Below are 27,784 nucleotides of genomic sequence, written 5' to 3'. Positions count from 1 at the left end.
GGGCTTCCTGGGAGCAGGGTAGAAGGCTGTCCAGGAAGGAGAAGGGGTTCCAGACTGGAGGAAGGAGGGGAGAGAAGGGGCAGGTGGGCTGCCTGCCTTCAGCCTGAGCAGAGGGTACTCTTCAATAGTGCTGGCTTCGACTGAAGAACCTACTGTGTGCCACTTCCCTGAATCTGCCTCATTTCTACAGAGGAGGAAACTGAGGCTCTGAAAAGTTAGGGAGCTTGCCCGACGTCACTCAGGAAGTTGAGATTCTGAGTCCACCATCTCTGCTCTGTCCTCAGGCCATGCTACTTCTAGAGCAGCAGTGTCCAAAAGAAATATACTATAAGCCACACACACGATTTTAGGTTTTTCTACTAGCCACAGATGGGGTACAGGAAATGCTACCCCAAAATATGGCACCTTAGAAATGCAAAAAACTGCAGAAGCAGGAAGGCCACCCTCATCTTCCCCTCATCCTTCTTCTCTGAAGCAGGCCGCCAGGAAGGTCAGTCTGTGACCTCTCCCCTCCTCCCCTGAAGACCCTCATGTGACAGGTGTCCTGCCCTATACCCAGATGGGAAGCAATGTCACATAGGGACACCAAGAAGAATCTGAGCAAACAGGCCTTATTAAATCCACGCCCTCCCTCATGTATTACTACTAGATCATACCTTTTTTTTTTTTTTTTTTTTTTTTTTTGAGACAGAGTCTTGCTCTGTCACCCAGGCTGGAGTACAGTGGCACAATCTCAGCTCACCACAACCTCCGCCTCCTGGGTTCAAGCAATTCTCCTGTCTCAGCCTCCTGAGTAGCTGGGACTACAGGTGCACGCCACCACGCCCAGCTAATTTTTGTATTTTTATTATTTTTAAAATTTTTAATTGTATTTATTATTTTTTTGAAACAGAGTCTCGCTCTGTTGCACAGCCTGGAGTGCAGTGGTGCGATCTTGGCTCACTACAACCTCTACTTCCTGGGTTCAAGTGATTCTCCTGCCTCAGCCTCCTGAGTAGGTGGGACTACAGGCACGTGCCACCATGCCCAGAGAATTTTTGTATTTTTTATTAGAGATGGGGTTTCACTATGTTGGTCAGGCTAGTCTCAAACTCCTGACCTCATGATCCGCCTACCTCAGCCTCCCAAAGTGCTGGAATTATAGGTGTGAGCCACCGCGCCCGGCCAATTTTTGTATTTAGTAGCAGAGGCAGGGTTTCACCATATTGGTCAGGCTGGTCTCCAACTCCTGACCTCAGGTGATCCACCCTCCTTGGTCTTCCAAAGTGCTGGGATTACAGGCGTGAACTATCGCGCCCCGCCAGATCATACCTTTGGGTCCACCAATCATAATTCTGCACACTGACCATAAAAACACAGATCTCCTTGTTTCTTTGGGTTTTCATTTCTGAAGGTTTCCATGTCAGGGAAAACTTTTTTTTTTTTTTGAGACGGAGTCTCGCTCTGTCGCTCAGGCTGGAGGGCAGTGGCGTGATCTCGGCTCACTGCAAGCTCTGCCTCCTGGGTTCACGCCATTCTCCTGCCTCAGCCTCCAGAGTAGCTGGGACTACAGGTGCCCGCCACAACACCCAGCTAATTTTTTTGTATTTTTTAGTAGAGATGGGGTTTCACCATGTTAGCCAGGATGGTCTCAATCTCCTGACCTTGTGATCTGCCCGCCTCGGCCTCCCAAAGTGCTGGGATTACAGGCGTGAGCCACCGTGCCCGGCAGGTAAACTTGTATTAAATTTGTATGCTTTTCTCTTGTTAATCTGTTTTTAAAATTTTATTTCATTTATTTATTTTTTAGAGACAGGGTCTCACTCTGTTGCTCAGGCTGCAGTGCAGTGGTGCTGTCATAGCTCATTGTAACCTTTAACTCCTGGGCTCAAGTGATCCTCCCTCTCAGCCTCCTGAGTAGGTAGGACTACAGGTGGGTGCCACCGCACCTGGCTAATTTTTTTGTTTTTTGTAAAGACAGAGACTTGCTATGTTGCCCAGGCTGGTCCTGGCCTCTTGGCCTCAAGCAATCTTTTCGTCTTGTCCTCTCAAAGTGCTGGGATTATAGGCGTGAGACACCTTAATCTTTTATTAAACTTGCAATGAGTGAGGAAAATATATTACTTTTTCTCCCCTACACATTAAAAAGAGTAAAAATAAAGGTCAATTAACTTTAATTTTAACAGCATATTTTATTTAACCCAATATACCCAAAACATTATTATTTCAACATATCAATATAAAATTATTAAGGAGATTTTTAACATTTTTATGGTATTAAGTCTCAAAATCTAATGCCTGTTTGACAACACATGGCCATTTGGACCAGAAACCATTTCAAATGTTCAAAATCTGTGTTGGCTGGTAGCTACTGTATTGGACAGTGCAGAGGGTTGGATGCTGTGTGTGCATTCAGCAAATGAGGACTGAGTATCTGTTCCATACCAGGCACTACGTCAAGACCAGGAACACAGCAGGGCACAAGGAGCCCTGTCCTCCAGGAACTACCAGTGATATCTGAGGGTCTCCGCAAGGGGTAAGCTTGTGTGTGCCAGTTTCACCCATGGGATATCACCCAAGGGATACGTGTCTGCCCCATGATACTCACAACACACATGCCCACATCCTACACTCCTGTTGTCTTGGCAACTGCCAATGAACTATTGCTGCCCAAGAGATTTTATGTCTCCAAGGAGGGAGGCAGAAACAAAGGCAAAATAACACACGGAAGTATTCTGGGTTTCCTTCCTGGAATGGGCATGAAAGAAATAAAGAAATCAAGAAGCCCCCAACCTGGGAGAAAGTGTATTCAGGTGGCAAAGCATCTGGAATTCATAAGCTTGCTTGTGAAGGCACCAGGAAACACTGATCTGTTCACCTTCAAATAACTATAGCTGCCACATGGGGCCATCCTGGATATCAACTCCCAGTAGATCCTGGTTCAGATAAGCAGCAGCAAATGCCCAAGTGTCAGGAAAATCCAAGATGACCTTATGTTGTTTCTTCTGAAAATTGAAGTCATGCAGATACAAGCATGGTTTAAGAAGTACTTTACGTGTGTGTCAAGTGAAGAAGCACTTGACGTGAGCTCTTTCTGCAATTCCTGGGTCTTGAGTGGAACTCTCAGTCTGAAGCTGCCAGCCTGGCACTGTACCCATGACCACATAGGTGACAGCACTAATTGAGCCCTTAGGGAGGAGCAGCAGCTATCTCTGCCTCTCCTCAATTTCCTGGGGCTCAAGGTGGACTTTTGACTCCCAGAGAAGAGCAGGAGCCTTTCCTGCATTTCCGTTTAACATTCAAGCGCCTTCTCTCTCTCAGAACTAGTACCCTAACCCTACTCGGTAAAGATGATGCCTACTTCCCAGCCAGGATGCCTGGTGAGATTCAAAGCCACCACCATGAAAACACGGGAAACTCTAAAACCAGCTATGTGGCAGATGTCAGTCTCAAACATGAGATTGTTAATTGCCTGGATCCCTGGGGATACTGAAGGGACTGAGGGCAAAATAACTAACTGCACTAGTAGAGGAATAAGACTGGCTTGAACTTGCATTCCCACTCTACCAACTCCAAACTTCACTGTCCTCATTTGTAAATAGGTTGCTATAAGGAATAAATGACGTAACACATGAAGTGTTGGGCACAGTATCCGGCTCATAGTAAATGACCAATACATCCCAGCTATCATTATTCTACATTAATAACAACCATGACACACAGCTACGATGTGTGTGGGGGAGGGGGAAGACTTGAGAGAGCAACCTTTCCTATCACTCCCTCATTTCACAGGTGAGGAAACTGAAGTCCAGGAACAGGTTCGGAGCCAGCTCCCCTGTTTCCAGAGTTGAGGAGAGGAGGAAGGAGAGGGGGGGAATCGCAGGAGAGGGAGAGAAGCCGGCGGGATTCGAGGTAGGCCTCTGGGGAGCGAGCCGCATAGCTTGCAGGGCCGCACCTGTGAGAGTGAGGGGTGAAGCCTAAAGCAGCAGCCCTGCGTGATGGCTCATGCGTGTAATCCCAGCACTTTGGAAGGCCAAGGCGGGAGGATCGCTTGACCCCAGGAGTTTGAGACCAGCCTGGGCAACATAGGGAGACGTCCTCCCACGTCCCTACAAAAAAAAAAATTTAAAAACTGGCCGGGCGCGGTGGCTCACGCCTGTAACCCTAACACTTTGGGAAGCCGAGGCGGGCGGATCATTTGAGGTCAGGAGTTCCAGACCAGCCTGGCCAACATGGTGAAACCCCGTCTCTACTAAAAATGCCAAAAAAAAAAAAAAAAAAAAAATTAGCCGGGTGTGGTGGGCGCCTGTAGTCCCAGCCACTCGGGAGGCTGAGGCAGGAGAATCGCTTGAACTCGGGAGGCGGAGGTTGCAGAGAGCCAAGATAGCGCCACTGCACTCCAGCCTGGGTGACAGAGCAAGACCTTGTCTCAGAAAAAAAGAAAAAAGAAAGACAAAGAAAGCAGCAGCCTTGATTTGAGAGGGAGGCCCCCAGTGGGGCTTGAGGGCGGGACTACGGAAGGCAGAGGATGGAAGCAAGAAAAGGCAGGTCCGTGGGAAAAGGGAATTAAGGGCGTAGGATTTGGAAGCGGGGCTTGGAGGATGTGGGTCTGAAATGAAAGGGGGGACTAAGGGAGTAGGGAAGTGGGGCTCCGAGGCGGTGAGCCTGAGGGGACAGGGGCTCTCCTAAATGAGAGACCAATGGGAGGGAGCTGGGCTCTTGGAAGGCGGGGTCGAAGGGAGCGAGGTACTGGCCTGTGGAGTAAAGGAGCCGCGAGGTGAGTGCGGCGGGGGTCCGGCGGGTGACGTACAACATCTCACCTGTCTTCGGCGTCGCGGCTTCAGCCTTCGTGTCTGGTCGGCTCCCGAAACTGCCCCCGGCGCGCCTGCGGCTACCGGGATCCCCGAAAAGCCCTAGCCGGGAGCTCAGGCCGCTGCCTTGGCAACGGCGTCGGACGCCGCGGTGCCCGCGGGGAGGGGCGGGAAGCGCGTCACGGCGAGGGGACGGTCCCGGAAGTGCGCCAGTCGTACCTTCGCGGCCGCAATTCGCTCGGCCGCCGCCATCTTGCGAGCTCGTCGTACTGTCCGAGCGGGGAGGCTGTCTTGAGGCGGCACCGCTCACCGACACCGAGGCGGACTGGCAGCCCTGAGCGTCGCAGTCATGCCGGCCGGACCCGTGCAGGCGGTGCCCCCGCCGCCGCCCGTGCCCACGGAGCCCAAACAGGTACCTCTCCCCCGCCCCTCAGCCTGCAGCCGGAGGGTTGGCCTGGGCGCTCCTTACTCGCACAGGAATAAGCGGCCGGCCGCTATGAAGGGCTTGGAGGGACTGCAAGTCCCAAGAGGCTGCGCGCTTCCCGCGCTATGGTGGTGTTCTGGTAGCGAAATGAGCCACCCTGAACGGGGTTCTCTAAGTGGTCCGCGGAGCAGCCCCGTCGGCACGAGCCGGGAGCTTCTTAGAAATGTGGAGTCTCCGCCGTAGATCTTTTAAATAGGAATCTACATTTGAACAAAATCCTAAGGTGATTGATTTATAAGTGTGAGAGGCCCTGATCCAGCCCATCCTCTGATCTTATGTGGCAGTTGGGGCCGCCGGCCACAGCCTTTCCCCAGTAATGGCTAATTTCCCAGCCTGCACGGTACATCTTTGGATGTTAATTCTCAGCATCTATTTCGGTGTCTGCCCCAAGCCAGACACCGTGCCAGGCTCCCACATTACCGGAATGAATGGGGCATAGTCCCTGCCTAGGGAGCTCACAGGCTAACGAGAAGACAGACATACGAGAATGCTCACCAAATGTTTATTGTCCCAATGGCCATCGATGATACAGTGCCAGCCCGCCCTTAATAAAGCTCTCCAATCTCGAATGTGCACAAACCATTGTAGTATGGTGTGATATGCCCTGTGATAGAAGTTTCAGGTACAAATCTAATGAACATTGTTTGCTGGGCTAGAAGGGATATTAAGGTAGGGAAGCCCACAAGAGTGAGAGGTAAATTTCTTTTAGAAGAAGGAATAGGAGTTTGCCAGGTAGGTGACTAGGGAAGGGAAATAGCATCCTTTATTCATCCAGCAAATATTTATTGAACACATACGCTAATCATTGCTTTGGGTTCAGAATAAGGGGGGGCGGGGGGGGGACATGACTGAAGAAGCCATGCCTTTTCCACAAATATTTAAGTGCCCGTGTGTCCCTGGCATTTTCCCAGGCATTGGGGGAAAATAAGGTAATAGCCAGATAATATGCGCAAAGACACCGAGGTAAGAATCAAACGGTGTCTCTGATCAAGAGTAAATGAACAAGTGTTGAAGCATAGACTTAGGAGCGTAGTGGCAGGAAATGCGATTCTTACTTAGGATTTGAACTTTTCCTTGTAGACAGTAGGAAGAAAAGGGAGTGTTTTAAGCCAAATAGTGACATTTGTGTTTCAGAAATTCGGGTAGGCAGACGTGTGGAGAATCACTATGAGGGGAGGCCAGTCACGCTATTCCAAAGAGGCTGAAGGCCTGGCCGAGATTAGGGCAGAGGGGGTAGGCAGGCTCTCCAGCCAGAGTGGTGTGTTAGAATCCTGGTTCTGCCAGTTGGACATTAAGCTCTCCATCTCTCAGTTTTGTCATCTGTAATGTGGAGATATTAAGAGTTCTTGGCTGGGTCCAGTGGCTCACGCCTGTAATTCCAGCAGTTTGGGAGGCCGAGGCAGACAGATCACTTGAGGTCAGGAGTTTGAGACCAGCCTGGCCAACATAGCAAAACTGTCTCTACTAAAAATAAAAAATTAGCCAGGTGTGGTGGTGCATGTTTGTAATCCCCACTATTCGGGAGAGAATTGCTTGAACCTGGGAAGCAGAGGTTGCAGTGAGCCAAGATCATGCCACTGCACTCCAGCCTGGGCGACAGCAAGAGACTGTCTCAAAAAAAAAAAAAAAAAGAGTACTTAATCTTATAGGCTTCTTCTAAAGGTTATAAGAGTTAATATATTTAAAGTGCTTGGGAAAAATACCTGGGATCTACTCATAGCTTGATAAAAGTGTTTTTTAAGAGACCAGGTGTCGTTCTGTCACCCAGGCTGGAATGCAGTGGTGCAGTCATAGCTTACTGCAGCCTTGAATTCTTGGGCTCAAGCAATCTTCCTACCTCAGCCTCCTGAGTCACCGGGATTATAGGTGCAAGCCATTGTGCCCAACTTGATAAACGTTATTATCATCGAGTGTGGAAGCTGAGGAAGAGAGAGGAGCCCCCAACTTTCTGGCATGGGTGACTGGGTAGCTATTCCTGAGGAAAGAGGTTAGAGATGAAAGTGCCCAGTAGTTAGCTGGACCTGAAGCTGTTTAGTACACAAGAGTGTTCTGGGACATCAGTTTGGGCCAGATTGTTTAGTCTAGAGGCGGAAGTGGAGGACACCAAAAGCTGAGAAGAGAACCAAGAACAGAATTGGGCGGCGGGAGTGGGGATCTCCAGCTTCACAGTGCAGGAGGTGAAACGGGTCAGGAAGGAAACTTGAATGGAATGGTGAGCAAGATGGGAAGACAGGCAAGAATGGGGCCTAGGAGTTGAGAGTTTTGTGAAGGAGTGGTCACCATTCACGCCCAGATAATGGCTGTGGGCAGTTGTTTTTGACTTTGTCAAGAGCACTTAAAATGAATGGGGACCAGATGGGAGGCAGGGAAGTGGGACCAGCAAGACTGAAGATAACTCGGGATGTTTAACTGCCAGAGGAAGGTGTGGGAGAAGGCAGTGGCAGAAAGGAACATGAAGGCAGAGGAGAAACTTCGTTTCTCTAAGATAAGAGACTTGACCCTTTGTTTACTAAGGGGAAGAAGCTGCTGGTGAAAAAATATTGGTACTTATGGGATCGTTAGTGCTGAGCCTTCCAGTGGAATTTCACAAAACACTTGAGCATTGAATGTTGGTTAAGACAGTGGAGTAGCGGCAGAGAGGGCATTCAGGGCAGAAGAATTTGTCAGCAGATAGTTTCCCATTTCTTTATTCAGCAAACAATCATTAAAAATTCCATGCCAAGCCCGTTGCTGGGTGCAGGGTTACAGACATGGCCTGGATTCTGGAACATGGTTTCTCAGAATGTAGTCGGAGTCCCTGCATCTGAATCACCTGGGCATTTGGTAATGTAGCAGGACGAGTCGCAGACAAAACTCCTCAGACACCGGATTAAAGAAGGAAGAGGTTTTTTATTCGTCCGGGAGCGTCAGCAGACTCGTGTCTTAAGAGCCGAGCTCCCCAAAAAAGAAATTCCTAGCCCTTTAAAGGGCTTACAACTCTAAAGGTCTATGTGAAAGAGTCATAATAGATCAAGTAAGCGTGAGGAACGTGACTGGGGGCTACATACATCAGCTAACAGAACAAAAAGTTTTACAGTGCTTTCTCATACAATGTCTGGAATTTACAGATAACACCGGTAGTTTTGGTCAGGGGTTAATATTATTATTATTTTAACCACCAGGGCCAGGTGGTGGCACCAAGGTCGTCTAGCTATTTATCTTACTTCTGTTTCTTTCCAACTTTTTGCTTTCTCCCTTTTCTCCTGTCTTATAAACTAGGGAAAAGGGGAGGTTGGGGAGAAACTGGGAAGGACAACAGGAGAAGTGGTGGTCTCATACCATAGTAAAAATGCAGATTCCTGGTCTCACTGAGATAGTCCAGCTAGAGAGGAGCCAGGGAAGCTGCTCTTCTCCCTGGGTCCCCAGGAGCAGCCCCTGCAGGTGCAGTGAACTTAAGAGAACTGCTTTTCTGAAGTAGAGGGTTCTAACCTGAGGGAAGTCTGTGAATGAAAGTCTACTCTGAATGATATCCTAGAGGAGTTTTACAGTGGAGAACCTGCTCTGAACCAAGGACTTTAAAACCTTATTTCTTTTCCTGTTTGCACAGCCCACAGAAGAAGAAGCATCTTCAAAGGAGGATTCTGCACCTTCTAAGCCAGTTGTGGGGATTATTTACCCTCCTCCAGAGGTCAGAAATATTGTTGACAAGACTGCCAGCTTTGTGGCCAGGTAACAGAGCTACTTGGGTGGGTCAGAGGTGGGTTTCAGCATGAAGAGATTTCAGCACTGAATCAGCACAAGGGTTTTTAAAGAGACGTTGTTGGCTTGGGCCTTTTAGTTCATAAAAAACCACAACATGGCACTGGGGTAGGCAATAGGTAGGACTGGTGTCCCTGACACAGCACAGCAGTGGCCAAAGTGAGAATCACACTTAGCCCCACAGTCACCAGGAGCCTCTGCTTCCAAAACTGGCCTGAGGAAATGCCTGGAAAGCTGCTTCATCACAGATGGTGTGTGTCTGTGCCTGAGCTGCTGGCCTGAGGAAGATAAAAAGGGGAGTTTATTATTCTCATTGTACAAAGACCACATTCCAAGAGCCTCAAATGACCCATCTGCAAAATGGAAAAAATGCCATCTCAGAGTTGTTGTGAGGCGGGAGTGAGGTCATGGGGCTGCATGCAGTTCAGTTCCACGCAGGTGCTAGTCACCTCCTCAGATGGCATGGGCATTGCTCCGAGTTCCTCCTGTCTCTCCTCACAGTTCCATGCAGGTGCTAGCCGCCACCTCAGATAGAATGGGCATTGTTCCGAGTTCCTCCTGTCTCTCCCCACAGTTCTGTGCAGGTGCTAGCTGGCTTCTCAGATGGAATGGGCATTGGTCAGAGATCCTCTCTCTCCCCACAGTTCCATGCAGGTGCTAGCCGTCTCCTCAGATGGAATGGGTATTGCTCCGAGTTCCTCCTGTCTCTCCCCACAGTCCTGTGCAGGTGCTAGCTGGCTTCTCAGATGGAATGGGCATTGGTCAGAGATCCTCTCTCTTCCTACAGTTCCATGCCGGTGCTAGCCGCCACCTCAGATGGAATGGGAATTGCTCCGGGTTCCTCCTGTCTCTCCCCACAGTTCCACGCAGGTGCTAGCCGCCGCCTCAGATGGAATGGGAATTGCTCCGAGTTCCCCCTGTCTCTCCCCACTGTACTTACCCTCACATCCTTAGATGGAATTTTTTTACTGGCCCCTTGACTCCAAAGGTCAGTACATTCTCTAGGGTATTTAAGGTATTCCTTTGGCAGCCCTCAGTCCATGTCCAGCCTACAGATGTTTTGTTTGTCCTCACAGTAATTTTTTCGAAACTCAAATTTGTTGCTACTATTTAAAAATGAGGAGGTCAGGTGCTGTGGCTCTTGCTTGTAATCCTAGCACTTTGGGAGCCCAAGGTGGGAAGATCACTTGAACTCAGGAATTTGAGACTAGCCTGGGCAACATAGTGAGACCTCGTCTACAAAAAATAAAAAGTTATCTGGCTGTGGTGGCATGGGCCTGTGATCCCAGCTACTTAGGAGGCTGAGGCAAGAGGATCGGTTGGGCCCAGAAGGTTGAAGCTATAGTGAGCCATGGACTCTAGCCTGGGTGACAGTGAGACCCTGTCTCAAAAAAAACAAAACATGTAAAAATGAGATTTCACAATCAGTCTGGATTTCTGGACAGTTCCTTCATGTGTGGAAGCAGGCCCAATCAGCATGTGTTCTCCAGGGACCACGTCACTCCCCTGAGGCAGTGTCTCAGTCAGTATGCATCATTTAACGGATGGTCCTTCCTTTCCCAACCTAATAAAATTAAACATAAAGATTACTTTGGTTAGACTTTCTTTTTTTTTTTTTTTTTAAATGACATGGAGTCTCACTCTGTTGCCAGGCTGGAGTGCAGTGGTGCAGTCTCAACTCACTGCAACCTCTGCCTCCTGGGTTCAAGTGATTCTCCTGCCTCAGCCTCCCGAGTAGCTGGGACAACAGGTGTGCGCCACCACGCCCAGGTAATTTTTGTATTTTTAGTAGAGACGTGGTTTCACCGTGTTGGCCAGGCTGGTCTCAATCTCTTGACTTAATGATCCCCCGACCTGGGCCTCCCAAAGTGCTGGGATTACAGGCGTGAGCCACGGCACCAGCCTACTTTGGTTAGACTTTCACTATGTCAGCTCTGCAGATTCATCTCATTACATTTCAAGGGCTTTGATTACCTTTGAGTATTAGGTTGAAAGCTTCTCTGTGCTTGATTGAACATTGTGATGATGTTGATTGGGTCATGTCAGATTTAGACAGTGTTGTGTTTAAGATAAATGTTTAATGGCTCTTAGCAGTGTTCATGCCTCCCCTTTTCCCCTGATATTTTAAAAACAGAATATACAGAAAAGGGGAGTTGGGTGAAGAATCACCATATTCTCATTACCAGAGTAGTGTCTACCAGCTGTTTTCACATTTTTCTGTTTCCTTCTGTCCTTGGAATCCTTTTTTTAGATCCTTGTAATACTAGTAAAGATATTCCACTCTGTGTTGTAAGCATTTTTCCATTTTGCTCCATGGTCTTCATAGTGCCCTGTGGTCCTTTATTAAGGGGATGCACCATGTAGAGGTGAAAGGCCTTCCTTGACTTGGCCACCATTTCTGTATTTTCCTTAGAGGAGGAGGTTTCCAGCGTTTCTTTTTTAGAGACAGAGTCTCGTTCTGACACGCAGGCAGGAGTGCAGTGGCATGATAACAGCTCACTGCAGCCTCGAACTCCTGGGCTCAAGTTATCCACCCACCTCAGCTTCCTGAGTAGCTAGGACTACAGGTGCCTGCCACCACACCCAGCTAATTTTTTTTTTTTTTTTTTTTTTTTTAGTTTTTTTGTATAGATGGGGTCTTTCTGTGTTGCCCAGGTTGGTCTTGAACTCCTGGCCTCAAGTGATCCTCATGTCTCAGCCACCACAAAGTGGCTGGGATTACAGGCAGTGACCACCGCACCTGGCCTGTTCCCAACATTTCATTTTGGCAAATTAAGCTGTGGGGAAATCTCTGAGCATTTTCTTTCCCTTTTAGATCGTTTCCTTAGAAGAAAATTCTGTGTGGCTCATTATTGGCTAAAAGAGCATCCTTAAAAGATTTCTTAAACATTTTGCCAAGTAGCTTTCCAATAATTTTGTGCCATCCTCTGCTGCTAAAGAAATAAGAGGATATCCAAGGTCCCTTTAAATATATATGACCAGGTTAGGTGGCTCACGCCTGTAATCCCAGCACTTTGGGAGGCCAGGGTGGGAGGATTGCTTGAACCCAGGACTTGGAGACCAGTGTAGGCAATATAGTGAGACCCCTGTCTCTACAAAAAATAAAAAAATTAGCTGGGCATGGTGGCGCATATCTGTATTTCTAGGCACTTGGGAGGATCACTTGAGCCTGAGAGGTCAAGGGTATGATCATGCCAGCGTACTCCAGCCTGGGGCGATAGAGCAAGACCCTATCTCAAAAAAAAAAAAAAAAAAAAAAAAAGGAAAGAAAAAAATCCAAAACCATGCACATCCCTAGATTGATTTTTAGCTATGGTGATTGCTTTTGTAGGCATTTCTAAAATCTGTGAGCCAGTGTGGTGGCTTACACCTGTAATCCCAGCACTTTGGGAAACTGAGGTGGGCAGATCACCTGAGGTCAGGAGTTCAAGACCAGCCTGGCCAACATAGTGAAACCTCGTCTCTACTAAAAATACAAAAAATTAGCCAGGTGTGGTGGCGGGCGCCTGTAGTCCCAGCTACTTGGGAGGCTGAGGCAGAAGAATCGTTTGAACCCGGGAGGCAGAGGTTGCAGTGAGCCAAGATTGTGCCACTGCACTCCCACCTGGGTGACGGAGCGAGACTCCGCCTCAGAAGTAAATAAACAAATAAATAAAATCTGTGAACTTATCGTTTACATTGCAACAAAGAGACCAATATCCGAGTTAAAGCAGGCATGCAGAACTCTGTGCTTCACTTCTCCTGGGTTCACGTGTATTTATGGAGCATGCAGTAGAAATGCACAACTGAGCGGTTTTCCAAAAGTTTTTTCACTAGGTTAGGCCTTTTCGTTTCCTGCATGTTCCTGTCAAGAAACTGAAGTGGAAATTACCCTTAAAAAGTCCCACCAGCTGGGTTGAGTCAGAATCATGTCTTTTTCTGTTGAAATCTATTCCTTCTGGTGGAGAGTATGATTCTAAAATTAACGTTAAGCTAATTTAAAGCAACCGAATAGCTTGGAATGAACATGCCAAGCCTTCTCATTGTTTTATTTTTCAGATTGTTCCCAGATGGGGTAAAGTTATGGCTTAGGCAGTGGTACAGGAGACAACCAGGGCCCCTTTTTCCAGGAGCCCTTTGTCTGCCCGAGGCATTTGCTGGGTATAGTGGCCTAGTTTAGCAGGATTTAAGTGTGCATTCACCTTCATTCTTATGTGTGGTTTGCATTATTTAAGGAGTAGGGAGAATTTTTTTTCCAAAGCATGAGGTTCCAGTTAGACTAATATACTGTCAAATTGAGACCTCATGGTGTTAGTTACACGGCAGGGTATGACCACGACTTGCTGAGGAGCCAGCCTGGGTGTCGATCACTAGTGTGGCACATAATTGCTTTGGTGGTTGATCTGGGGCACAGCACTGCCTGTACCCTGTCTCCTGCCGTCTGTCTTAAAAAAAATTTAAAAAATTTTTGTTTTCAGAGGTGAAATTTCATTTTGTTGCCCAGGCTTGGGTATGATCTTCTGGGCTCAAGTGATCCTCTCGCCTCAGCCTCCTGAGTAGCTGGGACTACAAGTGTGCGCCACTGTGCCGGGCTCCCACCCCCTCTTAAACTCACAGGCCAGGGATATGAAAGTCTGAAGAGTGGAGCTGGCTAGCTGGCACCAGATGCCGGGGCCATGCCTTGGTGTGTTTGGGGCAGTTCTAAGTACAAGGTTCTCGCCAGAGGAGCAATGGAAGGCCCCACAGACAATGTTTATGGAACAACCCCTCCTAGCCCCTTGCATTTGCAGGCCACTGTACGATTTGAAAAGACTTTGAGGGCTGGGTTCAGTGGCTCACACCTATAATCCTATCACTTTGGGAGGCCAAGGCGCTTGAGCGCAGGAGTTTGAGACCAGCCTGAGCAACATGGTGAAACCCCGTCTCTACAAAATGTAAAAAAAAAATTAGCCGAGCATGGTGGTATATGCCTGTAGTCCCAGCTACTCAGGAGGCTGAGGTGGGAGGATCCCTTGAGCCCAGGAGGTGGAGGTTGCAGTGAGCTGAGATTGTACCACTGCACTCCAGCCTGGGTGACAGAGTGAGACCCTGTCTATAAAACAAAAACACTTTGGCATCTCCTCAATAATGTTTCAAGGTAGAAAGGGAAACTGGTGTTAGCTGCATTTTACACATGGGGAAATGGAAGCAAAGAGTAGTTTGGTAACTTGCTGTGGGTCAGAGTGAGTCAGCAGTGAACCTGAGACTTGAACGTGTTCATATCTTGTGTCTTTAAGGTCCGTGTACTTTCTGACTGACACAGGTGTTGTGTATAAGTGTGGCACTTTGAATATTACTGTTGGGACATTTTAAAAATCAGGGTTCCCTAAACATCATTATAGGGACATTTTTTCATTATCCTGAGGTTTTGAAGGCTTGCTGGGGACATGGGGCATATCTGGGGAACCATCCCAGGTACAGACAGTGGTTAGAGACCTCCTTGCTGATCTTACCACACCCCTGTCATCTGAAGGTGCCTTATACAGCTGTACGAGTCTGGGTTCTTGCTGAGGATGTTTCCTGTGTGGGCCTCACCAGTATAATTGGGGTGGTTTTAGGGAGTACTTGGACAAGGCGTTAAACCAACTATTTGTTTTTTTTGTTTGTTTTTGTTTCTTAAAGACAGGGTCTTGCTCTGTTTTCCAGGCTGGAATATGGTGACACGATTCTAGCCCACTGCAGCCTCAGACTCCTGGGCACAAGTGATCCTCCCACCTCAGCCTCCTGAGTAGCTGGGACTAGAGGCACACATCACCATGCCCAGCTAATTTATTTTTATATTTTTTTGTAGAGTTAGGGTCTTTTCTTGTTGCCCAGGCTCAAATCAACTAAATTTTCATGTCTTTCAGTCTTTCTTGTTACTCAGAGGACAAAGTCTAGGTTTGGTGCTCATGTACCTTTTACACCTCTCCAGCACTTGCTACCCCTTTGAACTAAGAGAATTAGTCTCAGCAAACTTCCAGCTAAACTTTGACAGTATTACTTTGTTTTCCTTATGTTCACTTTTGACTACCTTTTGTTGGTAAAGGCATACTGATTTTTTTTTTAATTTGAAGTAGTAATATGTATTCTCCATCTTAAATAGATTTTTTTTAAAGTAAATTTTATTAAAAGAAATGAGCGATAGCCTAGATGGTTTTGGAAATGGCAGAACTGGAAAAGGAGCTAAGGAATGACTGGGTTCAGGGAAACCCTGTGGCAGAGGTGGCCTGGTTCAAGCTGAATGAGGCAGATGGCACTGATCGCCGATGCCAGGAGGCTAGAGGAGGACGTCTGCTGAGGGCTGGGCTGGTTTGAGCAGTGGGTGGTGGCAAGAAGGACGTTCCAATGGGCAGTGTTCTAGATCTCAGCAGGCACAAGGGAGTGGTGTTTATTCTTGTTGTTTTTTCTCCCTCCAGAAACGGGCCTGAATTTGAAGCTAGGATCCGACAGAACGAGATCAACAACCCCAAGTTCAACTTTCTGAACCCCAATGACCCTTACCATGCCTACTACCGCCACAAGGTCAGCGAGTTCAAGGAAGGGAAGGCTCAGGAGCCGTCCGCCGCCATCCCCAAGGTCATGCAGCAGCAGCAGCAGACCACCCAGCAGCAGCTGCCCCAGAAGGTTTGGAGCCCAGTGCCCCCTTCACTTATGCAGGGCTTGAGAGGGAAACAGGGATAGGGAGGGAGTACACAATTAACTCCAAACCTCACAACCACCCACGGAGAGAAGTGAGGTCGTTATCCCCATCTCTCAGAGGCAGACCGAGGCCCAGACAGCAAAGTACTGATGTTAGTTGGCATTTCCCGAGCACTGCTTGTCAAGCTCTGTGCTTGGTACTTCAGGAGTCTTGTCTCATTGACTCCTCACAGAGGCTGTATGAGGAACCTGAGAGTTGGGGGACGTGTGATTTATTCAAGGCCTTGCTCAGGGTGTGAGGGCAGTGCCGTGATGTGAGGGCAGCACTTCCTACTTGGCTGTGCTGAAGGATGCAGTGTGGCCTGTGGGCTCCTCCTTGTGCCATCCCTTCCCTTCTATCTCTTCTTCCCAGGACCCCTCCATCTGGCCTCCCCTGATACCACCTTCCCTGTGCTGAGGCCCAGCACTAGGGACTATTAGGGTTATGAATGAAGAGAGAGGCTGACATGTTTTTCCTCCTGTCCAGACCTGCCTTCTGCACTCCTGAACCATGGTGGAAAAGGCAGTCCCTCCTTTTGCAGTGGGCTATAAAGGTTGAAGTCAGGTTCTAAGACCTCGCGTTGCAATGAGGCCTAGGACCTCAGGCTACCTCAGTTTCTTCATCTGTAAAGAGGATTCACAGTACCTGTGCTACCTCATGGTTCATGCGGAGGTCATGGAAACACTTTGTACAGTGGGGTTTTCTGCACACATGTAGGCCTTCTGCACATCCATCCCTCTTGGATGGGATTTAATAAGTCCTATTCCTGTGGGATCTTCTGTCACCCAGTTTTGGCCCTCAATTTCAAGGCAGGAGCAAAGATACAGAGGGGAATGGTTCTCACTCAGCCATTCAGGAAGTTGAGGCCATAGTTGGCTGGGAAATCAATGCTCTTGTGATTTAGAATTCTCTCACACCAAGTGCTAGTGGTGTGTGCATAATTAACAGAAGTCTAGAGGTTCACGGCATCCTGCTGAGGGGTGCATGCCCATGTCCCCTCCCCTCCCCTGGAGCCTGTTCACCCCTGTGCCTCTCGCCTCATACTCCCTTTGCATCTTAGGTCCAAGCCCAAGTAATCCAAGAGACCATCGTGCCCAAAGAGCCTCCTCCTGAGTTTGAGTTCATTGCTGATCCTCCCTCTATCTCAGCCTTCGACTTGGATGTGGTGAAGCTGACGGCTCAGTTTGTGGCCAGGAATGGGCGCCAGTTTCTGACCCAGCTGATGCAGAAAGAGCAGCGCAACTACCAGTTTGACTTTCTCCGCCCACAGCACAGCCTCTTCAACTACTTCACGAAGCTAGTGGAACAGTACACCAAGGTGCCTGGGCAGGATGGGGCTGGGGTCCTGGGCCCAGGAAAGGAAAACATCTTATGCTTGGAAGCACTGTGTCCACTCACTGTCTACAAGGACATCGCTTCTCCATGGGGCCTCTGAGCAAATGTTTTGAATCCCAGTTTAATGTAAAACCTTGATTTCTATTCAGTTATTTCTTTAAGTGCAACACAGACTGCTGGTTTCTAAAGAGAAGGGAAATACATGCTTGCTAACTACCATTAGGCGATTGCCTGCTATGTGACAAGGCCACGTGGTGCTTGCTGCTTTTAAGTGTGTTTCCATTTTCAGTTGCCTAGTAAGGCCCTGAGAAGAAGCCAACCTTTAACAGTTGCCTCCTTTTACCTAACTTAGTCCTCACAAGAAGCCATGAGGTGTTTTCCCCCCATGTTTGAGAAGCAGAAACAGGCTCAGAAAGGTGAAGTCACGTACTCAAGGTCTGTCAGCTAGTAAGTACTATGCTGAGATTTAAACCACATTTGACCCTAAAACTTTGGTTCTTTAGCTTATAAAGTGCCTTAAATTGGAAACAGCATTTAAATAGGTGTTGAGAGACACTTTGATGTCATGTAAGTCAGTATAACTAACATCACTAAGAAATTATGTATGCAGCATCTTCTCATTTAATCTCCAGTAGCCTATAAGGTAGCCACTATTGCTATGTTCACTTTACAGAAGAGAAAATTGAGGTGCAGTGAAGTTAGCATGGCCAGGGTCACATAGCTAGGAGGTGGCAGGGCTGGGGCTTGAGCTCTGGCATTTTTACTCCAGACCCTAAGAACTCAAGTATCATTTGACAGAGCTGCAATCAAGAATCAGGACAAGTCAGTTCTGGCATTTAAAATAATCAGATTATTAATTTATTGCAAAGTGCACTGACAGCTTTGCCTGTGGCACATTTTTCTTGCTACACATGTCATGGAGGTTGTTTTCCTTCCCTTTACAGTGGGATGGTCTGTACATCTCTTCTTCATATCCAGAAACAACACCTCAAAGATCTGACTTGAAAGGACTTGAGAATTTCCTAACTCTACTCACTTTTAAGTACATAATTAGAATTTTTTAAATGTGTGTGTTTAGAAAATGACCAAATCCGGAAGCTAGTATGGTAGCTAAAATAACAGTCATTCAAGGCCCAAGGCCCAAGGGTTTCTATAAATATGCAATATCAATTTTAAATGAACCCTGGATTAATTTCTCCCAGTGGACTGCTTCCAGGGTTAAAGGTCCCAGATCACTTTTTATTCTGTTACTTTCCTGTTTTTTTCTTCAGAACTTGGGTATTGGCATTTACCACTGTAACTGGAGGTTCCTGCTGTCTGTTTCTAGCCATGGAAGACTGAGCAGATAGATTCTTGGGGTAGAGGTGGAAGGAGGATTGGCATAGGGCCGAGCCACTTTGCCAGTGGCAGTAGAAGCTGTTGGGGCTGTTTAGAACAAAGGCAGCATTTGTTCTCTCAGTAAGTATACATTATCAGACATTATTCAGGGGGCTGGAGATGTAATCGTGAACAAAAGAGAAATCCCTGTCTTCATGGAGTTTCTAGTCTAGTGAGGAGGAGTCAAGTGCATTGTCAGTGTCTGTTACATGGTGCTAAATACTATAGAGAGAAAGCAGGGAGCAGAAATAGAGGGAGGTGGGGCAGGTACGCTGCGGTTCTGAATAGGATAGTCAGGGGGGACCTGCGTAGTGTTTTCGAAAGGATGAGAGCAGGTCAGTGTCATGAAAGCAGACGTCTCATACTGACCGTGTTCTGGGTAATCGGCTAGTGCTTTGCATGCTTTCCTGCTAATCCTCGAAGCCACCTTTTTAAGTTCATGGTGCCAACTTTGAGTGGTGGTGCCATTATTTTGGAGAAGGAAATCAAGTTACTGAGGTTAAGTAACTTGCCCTAAGTCCCACAGCCAAGTGGAGCTGGGATTGGGACACAGAATCCCATGCTTCCTCATCTCCTGTGCTTTATCACAGGCCCAGGAAGGCTGCCTCTTTGTACTGCGTTGTAAAGCACTGACAGTTGCTTTAACTCTTCTGTATTTCAGATCTTGATTCCACCCAAAGGTTTATTTTCAAAGCTCAAGAAAGAGGCTGAAAACCCCCGAGAAGTTTTGGATCAGGTAAACTGAATAGCATTTCTTGCAACCAGTTACTGGTGGTTGGTTCTGTTTTATGTTTGAAAACAGTCTCTGAGGCAGGACCTTGTTATGTTCCAGTCATGGGAATGGTGGGAGAAAAGGCTTTGTTGGCTACAAAGGCCAAAGAAACCTGGAGTCCGGATGCTTCCCAACATACCACAACTTTCTGCTTTGCTCTCAGCCTCAATGTATCTCCCTCTTTTCCACTCTAGCTAGAAGACAGAAGGCCAGCTCCCAAGCAGATCAGAGGGTGGAATTTTCATTCTGTCCAAACTCTGCACCTGGGTGGAACCAGGTGCAAATGCCATAGTTTGGAACCATACTTCCATTCTGTTCCGAAGGAGGCGCTGACTTTGATGAAAGCCCTGGAGGTGGTAGCCTCATCAGGAGCAGACCCTGCTTCAGCGTAGCACCAAGCTGTTTCCCATCTCTGCAGGTGTGTTACCGAGTGGAATGGGCCAAATTCCAGGAACGTGAGAGGAAGAAGGAAGAAGAGGAGAAGGAGAAGGAGCGGGTGGCCTATGCTCAGATCGACTGGCATGATTTTGTGGTGGTGGAAACAGTGGACTTCCAACCCAATGAGCAAGGTAGGTCTGTGAGGAGTGACTCCAGATGGGGAGCCAGGAACTCAGACTTCCCGGGAAACCTGGTGCAGGTGTTCCCAGAGAGCAGTAGAATCTCTCAGAGGGCTTTATCAGTGCTGTCTCCTCCCTGCTCCCAAAAGACTTCAGTTCTACCACTTTGCCCAACTTAGATTCAATACATACTTGCCAGACCCTAGATGGGCCTCTGGAGATAGCTGGAGAGAAAACAGACATAGCCCCAGCCCTTGGGGAGCTCAGACAGGGCAAATAGGTGGGTCTTTGATAAGGAATACCTTTGCCTCTGGCTCACCCTCTAGGGAACTTCCCTCCCCCCACCACGCCAGAGGAGCTGGGGGCCCGAATCCTCATTCAGGAGCGCTATGAAAAGTTTGGGGAGAGTGAGGAAGTTGAGATGGAGGTCGAGTCTGATGAGGAGGATGACAAACAGGAGAAGGCGGAGGAGCCTCCTTCCCAGCTGGACCAGGACACCCAAGTACAAGATATGGATGAGGTAAGCTGCTGGGCAGGCCTGCAGGATGACCTTTTCCCCTGAAGCCCCAGGAGGTCGAAGTGCTCTCCACCAGTCAGATCCAGCTCCCCTGTGAGCCTTGAAAGGAGGCGTGGGTCCTGAACAAGGCCATACAGCTGCCCAAGCCCAGGCAGCACAGAGCCTCTTTCCAGCTCCGGCAACAAAGATTCATTCATAGGCAAGGATCTAAAAGCTGTGCTGACCTGTTCTGTGGCCGCCTCCCTGGCCCGGACAGCCTGCTCTCACTGCCTCGTGCCAGCCCTCAGGGAACTCACTGCATTACCCTGTTGTGTTTTGAGCTCTCAGCTGGGCTCCAAGCTCCCAGAGCTTTTCTAAATGTAGCCCACGCTTCCTTTCAGGCATCCCTACCCCCTTCAAGCCAGGCCCTCTAAGCAGGCATGGAGTCTCCAGCACCAGACTGTTCTCCCCCACTCGGAAATAATTTGTGCACAGCCTGAGAAGAAAGGGCCCCTGTCTGTGGGAAATGACTTTTTCTTTCCCTCCCAGCATTGCTGTGTGAGCGGCTACCATTGATTGGCGACTCGCCGCCCCCACCCCTCGCCCCCTTGGCACTGTCCCCCCCCGGCATGTTAAGTGCCCTTGGCCTCTTGGGACTGCCTGGTGCCAGCTGCTGGAAATGCCTGGGAGGAGTGCTAGGACCATGGCCTCAGCACTCCCATTCATGCTGTGAGGAAGCAGCTTGGCTTGCTGCCGGCTGGCCTCAGCTGCCCTGGGAGGCTTAGCACATGGATGCTGGCTGGCAGAGGCCAAGGCTCCTTGCCACCCAGAGAGCTGCCAGGCTCAGCTACAGGGAGGTGGCCTCAGCCCCTCTCTGAATCCTGCCATTGCTTTGCTTTTCAGGGTTCAGATGATGAAGAAGAAGGGCAGAAAGTGCCCCCACCCCCAGAGACACCCATGCCTCCACCTCTGCCCCCAACTCCAGACCAAGTCATTGTCCGCAAGGATTATGATCCCAAAGGTAGGGAGGGCCTGCTTCCCAACCCTCGGGCTGCCCAGGAAGGTCCTGTGTGCCCTCATGTGTTCCTCACACCCATCTTTCTAGGAGGGCTTGAGGTGCAGCTTATTGTAAAAGCATTGCAAGCCCGTCTGTTACAGGTTTCATGGTGGGAACAGGGCCCAGTCATCTCTGGTGCCCTAGTGCCTTTCACAGTGCCAGGTACAAGAGTGGCACTGAATAGATGCCTTGATGAATGATGCACGCATGAAATACCACCCTCTTAACTCAGGTGGCTGCCCACCAGTGTTCTTACTGAAACATCTGTTTCCTTTTAGCCTCCAAGCCCTTGCCTCCAGCCCCTGCTCCAGATGAGTATCTTGTGTCCCCCATTACTGGGGAGAAGATCCCCGCCAGCAAAATGCAGGAACACATGCGCATTGGACTTCTTGACCCTCGCTGGCTGGAGCAGCGGGATCGCTCCATCCGTGAGAAGCAGAGCGATGATGAGGTGTACGCACCAGGTGAGGTGGGGGTTCCAGGAGAGCCCATGGTAGTCTCCGAATTACAGCCATCTTCTTCTAAGCAAACATAGAAAGCAACAATTGAGGTCAACAAAAGCTTTTGAGGAGAGTTGCACTCTGTGATATTGCAAGAGAACTCCCCACTTTCCAGAAGAACTCCCCATAGAAATTCCCCAAAGGCAGACACTGAAGGAGATGCCATGTGCCTGTTGACATCCCAGAGCAAGCTCTGGCTTTAGCTGGAAGGGCTTCCTGTGGCTGTTTAGAAGGAGAGCACTGATGGCTGGAGTACCATGAGCTCTTTGGAATGGGGCAGGAACTGTGCCACAGGTAGGAGACTGGGCTTCTAGTTTTGACTCTGCCACTTACACCATGTGGCCCTTTCCACACAGTTGCCCTCTCTAACTCACCATCTTATTTATTTATGTGTTTTATTTATGAATGACGGAGTTTCACTCTGTCTCCCAGGCTGGAGTGCAGTGGCTCCATGTTGGCTACTGCAACTTCCGCCTCTCACGTTCAAGCAGTTCTCCTGCCTCAGCCTCCCAAGTAGCTGGGATTACAGGCACGCACCACCACACCCGGCTAATTTTTGTATTTTCAGTAGAGACGGGGTTTCGCTATGTTGGCCATGCTGGTCTCGAACTCCTGACCTCAGATGTGATCCTCCTGCCTTTGCCCCTCAAAGTGCTGGGATTACAAGCATGAGCCACTGTGCCTGGCCTACCGTTCTTTTCTAAGTCAGAGGGGTTGCCCAAGCACTGGGTTTATAGGCTTAGATTGGGCAGCTTTCCCCGAGCCCAGAGGACAAGAGTTGGGGCCCCGAGTCACCCTCATCCCATGGAACCAGCCTCCTCCCTGCACACCAGAAAAGCTGCTCTCTTGTCAGGACACCTGGTTTATTTTCTCTTTCTATCCTCTGCCTCTGTTTTGTGACTGTACAGGTCTGGATATTGAGAGCAGCTTGAAGCAGTTGGCTGAGCGGCGTACTGACATCTTCGGTGTAGAGGAAACAGCCATTGGTAAGAAGATCGGTGAGGAGGAGATCCAGAAGCCAGAGGAAAAGGTGCGGCTAAAGTGGAACCTAGTGCCTTCTCTGCCCCCCGTCTTCCATACTTGGTCTTAGTTCCAGAAGCATTGTGGCTTTGCTTTCACTTGCAGGTGACCTGGGATGGCCACTCAGGCAGCATGGCCCGGACCCAGCAGGCTGCCCAGGCCAACATCACCCTCCAGGAGCAGATTGAGGCCATTCACAAGGCCAAAGGCCTGGTGCCAGAGGATGACACTAAAGAGAAGATTGGCCCCAGCAAGCCCAATGAAATCCCTCAACAGCCACCGCCACCATCTTCAGCCACCAACATCCCCAGCTCGGCCCCACCCATCACTTCAGTGCCCCGACCACCCACAGTAAGCCAGCATCTACCCTGGAACTGACTTTTTAGAGCTTCATTCTTGAGGTCGGACACTGTTGGCTGAGACGTGCAGCTGCCTTATAGTGGGGCCTGAGTGTTGGGTGGGTCAGTTTGAAAGAGAAAGAGCCCTTTAAATGCAAGTGGGAACCTCTCTCTTGATCTGTTTGTGGAGGAGGGTTGGAACAGGGAGGGAGGTAAGTGGCAAATATGAGAAACCAGTTGGCATCAGAGAAGGGCTGCAGGGCTTATTGGGTCTTTGAGGACTGCTGGCTTGTCTCCAGGAGAGACTTAGTCGAGGTCTCGGCCTCTTTTTTTTTTTTTTTTTTTTTGAGATGAAGTTTTGCTCTTGTCGCCCAGGCTGGAGTGCAATGGCATGATCTTGGCTCACCGCAACCTCCGCCTCCCGAGGTCAAGTGATTCTCGTGCCTCAGCCTCCCAAGTAGCTGGGATTACAGGGATGCGCCACCATGCCCGGCTAATTTTGTATTTTTAGTAGAGATGAGGTTTCTCCGTGTTGGTCAGGCTGGTCTCGAACTCCCGACCTCCGGTGATCTGCCTGCCTCAGCTTCCCAAAGTGCTGAGATTACAGGCATGAGCCACTGTGCCCGGCCAAGGTCTCAGCCTCTTTAGTGACTCTCTCAGTGTTTGCCAAAGTAGCAGGTCGAGTTTGACCCGCCAAGTCCCAAGTAGAGAGAGTGTCATCCTCGGGCTCTCAGCAGCTCAGTTCCTATTGGACGCCCAGTGTAGGCCACAGTTTCTCAGTCCCAGGGGGCCAGTACGTAGTTGTCTAACCTCCATCCTCAGAGCTGTAGGCAGCCAGTTGCCAACTGTCTGTGACCTTGGAGTCCAACTTTGGCTTCCTGTAACCTGTGGGTCTCTTTCCTGCACAGATGCCACCTCCAGTTCGTACTACAGTTGTCTCCGCAGTACCCGTCATGCCCCGGCCCCCAATGGCATCTGTGGTCCGGCTGCCCCCAGGCTCAGTGATCGCCCCCATGCCGCCCATCATCCACGCGCCCAGAATCAACGTGGTGCCCATGCCTCCCTCGGCCCCTCCTATCATGGCCCCCCGCCCACCCCCCATGATTGTGCCAACAGGTCAGTATCTCTTGCATCATTTTCCAGGCCATTAGTTCAGGGACCACGGGCCAAGTACTGTCAGCAGAGCAGTGGCTGATGGTAGTGCCAGCTGTTCCAGCAGGGTATCCAGCCCAGAGGAGAGCCCTGGCTTCCCATTGAAAGATCTGCAACCCTAGAGCTGGGAGCCACCGTTCCTGGTAGAAATGAGAGGCTGAAATGGTGTAGCCAGTGTCTGTGCATTCAGGGATCAGGTCCCCAACAGGCTCAGAGGCCTGAGAGATGCTTGTTGCTTGGCACTAGCTCCATCCATCAGTCCTGCCCCTCCTGCAGTCCTCTGCTGTCCAATCTGGGCAGCCTCCCAGGTCCCCCTGCCAGGGAACCTGCTGGCTGCCAGACTTAGCAGGGAACAGCACTTGACACCTCTGACTAGAGGAAACCTTTGCAACCTTCCCTCTCAACTTTTCATCAGCCCTGAGTCCTGGGCCCCTTCTGCCCTCTCATGGGGCTGCTTATTCTTATCTTTGCAGCCTTTGTGCCTGCTCCACCTGTGGCACCTGTCCCAGCTCCAGCCCCAATGCCCCCTGTTCATCCCCCACCTCCCATGGAAGATGAGCCCACCTCCAAAAAACTGAAGACAGAGGACAGCCTCATGCCAGAGGAGGAGTTCCTGCGCAGAAACAAGGTATGTAATCCCAGAATGCTGCTGAAGTTTCTAGCTGGAGGGTTCAGTCCTGCCCCTGTCGTACACTTGCGAAACTGACCCTATTTCACTCCCAGTCTTGGCTTCTGGGGCCTAGGTCAGCTGTTGGAGGCATCTAAGGGCTTCTGAGCACACGGTGAATGTGGGGCCAACAATTGGAGGAGCAGAGAGCATTGGTGGTGATGGTGATGGTAGTGGTGGCAGAGGTGGTGACTGTGGTGGTCCCTCTGGTGTAGACTTACAGAGGCCAACCGGGAGACCCAGCAGCACGGGCAGCACAACTCACGTGTGAGAGGGACCCTAGACACCTGGAGGAAATTGTGTGTGGTGGTTTAAAATTTACTGTGGCCTTCCTCCCCAGCTCTAGCCCTTAGGAGGTCTGCCTGTTGGGTGGGATCCTGTTGGGGTCCTGGAATAAGGGGAGGTGGGGACCTTGTCACTGCCAATCGCTAGGGAAGCTGTCAGGCTGCAGTAAGGAGACAGAAACAGCCCCGGCCTCTGCTCCCCCAATGTATTTGACCAAATTGTTTCGTTTTGTTTTTGCAACCTCTGCCTCCCGGGTTCAAGTGATTGTTATGCCTCAGCCTCCGGAGTAGCTGGGATTACAGGTGTGCACCACACACCCAGCTAATTTTTGTATTTTTAGTATTTTAGTAGAGATGGGGTTTCGCCACGTTGTCCAGGCTTGTCTCGAACTCCTGGCCGTAAGTGATCCACCACGCTGGCCTCCCAAAGTGCTGGGATTACAGGTGTGAGCCACCGCACCCGCTCTGTTTGTTTTTAAATAATAGTTCCCATTTCTTAAACGCTTAACTGAAGTACCAGGATAGAGCTAAGCACTTTACAGACACTTCCCCTCAATACTCAAAACAGTCATGAACCCTGTCTGGTGGATAATGACATTGAGGCTCAGACAAACCTTGTTAGCTGGGAAGCTGAGTTGGGAATCCAGGTCTTCTGACCCTGCAGGTCATATTCTTTTCCCTTGGGGTGTGCAGAGTATTTTCACTAAAGTTCTTCAGTTTAGCTCCAGACTCACCAAGAGACAAGATAGAGATTGTTTTAAAGAAAAGAAACCTAATCTTGCAAAGGGGGGTGACTTGTACAACCTCACAAGGGGTATCAGTGGTGAATCAGGCCAGAATCCAGGAGCCCAGAGGCACAGGTGACATTGTCTGGACAGGCCTAGGGATAGCAGAGCATAGTTCTTGATTGGCTGCGAGCTCCCTAGGCATAATGACCACCTCCTGTTTTGTAGGGTCCAGTGTCCATCAAAGTCCAGGTGCCCAACATGCAGGATAAGACGGAATGGAAACTGAATGGGCAGGTGCTGGTCTTCACCCTCCCACTCACGGACCAGGTATGGGTACTGCCAGAAACTGGCATCAGGTGCATGGGAACCAAGCATTCAGGGGAAAGCTTCCTCTAGCTGGCCTTACCAAGGAGTTGAATGACCGCTGCTTGATCCCACAGGTCTCTGTCATTAAGGTGAAGATTCATGAAGCCACAGGCATGCCTGCAGGGAAACAGAAGCTACAGTATGAGGTGAGTCAGTTTGTCCACAGACCTGCCCCTTGGGTCCTGACATCCCTGCTTTCACAGAAGCTAAATCTCTCATGGAAGCTAAAAGGGGAGTGGAGTGATATCTGGGTGTGGCCATCTGAATCCATCCTAGAAGTCATGATGCTGGCTGGGAGTGTTGGGGCAGGTGTGCCCAACAATGCAAGGCTCTGGTGGGGTCACAGTAGAGTCTTGTATGGGATCTGTAAGATTCTTTGTCTCAATGGCTGGGCATAGAGATTTAGTGACAAGACTTAGGCATGCTCTGGTGGGTTCCTGATCCAGTGGTTGGGCCATCCCTGCCAGTATGACCTCAGGCAGCCTGACTTGGAGGTGATAGTCTAGCCCCGCCTGATGCCAGGTCACACAGAGGCGTTAACGTTCTTCTTCTCTGAACTTGAACAAATGCCTGCTCTGGGCCTCAGTTATCTCTATCCATTGAGGCTGTTGGGCTAAGTGATCCCTAAAGGTCTTGTGATTTCAGAGTCAGAGCTCCATGGAGTTGGCGAGGGGCCAACTTTTTGGGGAGTTGAGCTTTTGAGTCAAATGTTGACAAAGGGGAGGAGCGTAATTGGTGGGAAGAAAGGAAACAGTGGGAGGAATGAGAGGCCTCCAGTCCCCAACACCCTACCTTCTCACAAGCTCCTGTATTTGCTAAGTCCAGAGTGCAAACAGACCAAGTGCACAGTTGTAAGGTTGCAGCGGTATGCCCAAGGCTGGGTTGCCCCACGCTAAGGCACGCTGTCTGTTTTCCAGGGTATCTTCATCAAAGATTCCAACTCACTGGCTTACTACAACATGGCCAATGGCGCAGTCATCCACCTGGCCCTCAAGGAGAGAGGCGGGAGGAAGAAGTAGACAAGAGGAACCTGCTGTCAAGTCCCTGCCATTTTGCCTCTCCTGTCTCCCACCCCCTGCCCCAGACCCAGGAGCCCCCCTGAGGCTTTGCCTTGCCTGCATATTTGTTTCGCTCTTACTCAGTTTGGGAATTCAAATTGTCCTGCAGAGGTTCATTCCCCTCACCCTTTCCCCACATTGGTAAGAGTAGCTGGGTTTTCTAAGCCACTCTCTGGAATCTCTTCGTGTTAGGGTCTCGATTTGAGGACATTCATTTCTTCAGCAGTCCATTAGCAACTGAGAGCCCAGGGATGTCCTACAGGATAGTTTCATAGTGACAAGTGGCACTTGGCTAATAGAATATGGCTGATATTGTCATTAATCATTTTGTACCTTGACATGGGTTGTCTAATAAAATTCGGACCCTTCTTGTGAAATCAGTTAAA

General features: G+C 49.5%; 2 protein-coding genes across 15 annotated transcripts in view; one reads left to right on the top strand and one right to left on the bottom strand.

Annotated features, from left to right (window-relative positions):
• CCDC157 (coiled-coil domain containing 157) overlaps nt 1–5,108 on the bottom strand; it is a 21,827-nt gene extending 16,719 nt beyond the window's left edge. For 3 of the 13 annotated variants that reach the window (XM_054675817.2, XM_054675818.2, XM_016938957.4), the window contains exon 1: nt 4,800–4,950. The gene's annotated coding sequence lies outside the window, so the exon portion shown is untranslated. Of the gene's footprint in view, nt 1–4,789 lie in introns of all 13 variants that reach the window. The other 10 variants (XR_010156103.1, XM_001140899.5, XM_016938954.4 and 7 more) reach the window with 8 other exon arrangements.
• SF3A1 (splicing factor 3a subunit 1) lies at nt 5,002–27,784 on the top strand. 2 transcript variants are annotated; one of them, NM_001280536.1, is given in 16 exon segments: nt 5,002–5,202; nt 8,861–8,982; nt 15,429–15,636; nt 16,752–17,009; nt 19,065–19,139; nt 19,594–19,744; nt 20,059–20,252; nt 21,132–21,249; nt 21,564–21,749; nt 22,694–22,815; nt 22,911–23,156; nt 24,052–24,259; nt 24,769–24,923; nt 26,200–26,301; nt 26,415–26,486; nt 27,258–27,775. In NM_001280536.1, coding segments are annotated over 16 exon segments (2,382 nt in total). In that variant the 5' UTR covers nt 5,002–5,139; the 3' UTR covers nt 27,360–27,775.

The sequence above is a fragment of the Pan troglodytes genome, chromosome 23 (assembly GCF_028858775.2).
Source record: "Pan troglodytes isolate AG18354 chromosome 23, NHGRI_mPanTro3-v2.0_pri, whole genome shotgun sequence".
Lineage (NCBI taxonomy): Eukaryota > Metazoa > Chordata > Mammalia > Primates > Hominidae > Pan > Pan troglodytes.
Note: the sequence above shows the minus strand (reverse complement) of the source record. Positions and strands in the feature narration are given on the sequence as shown.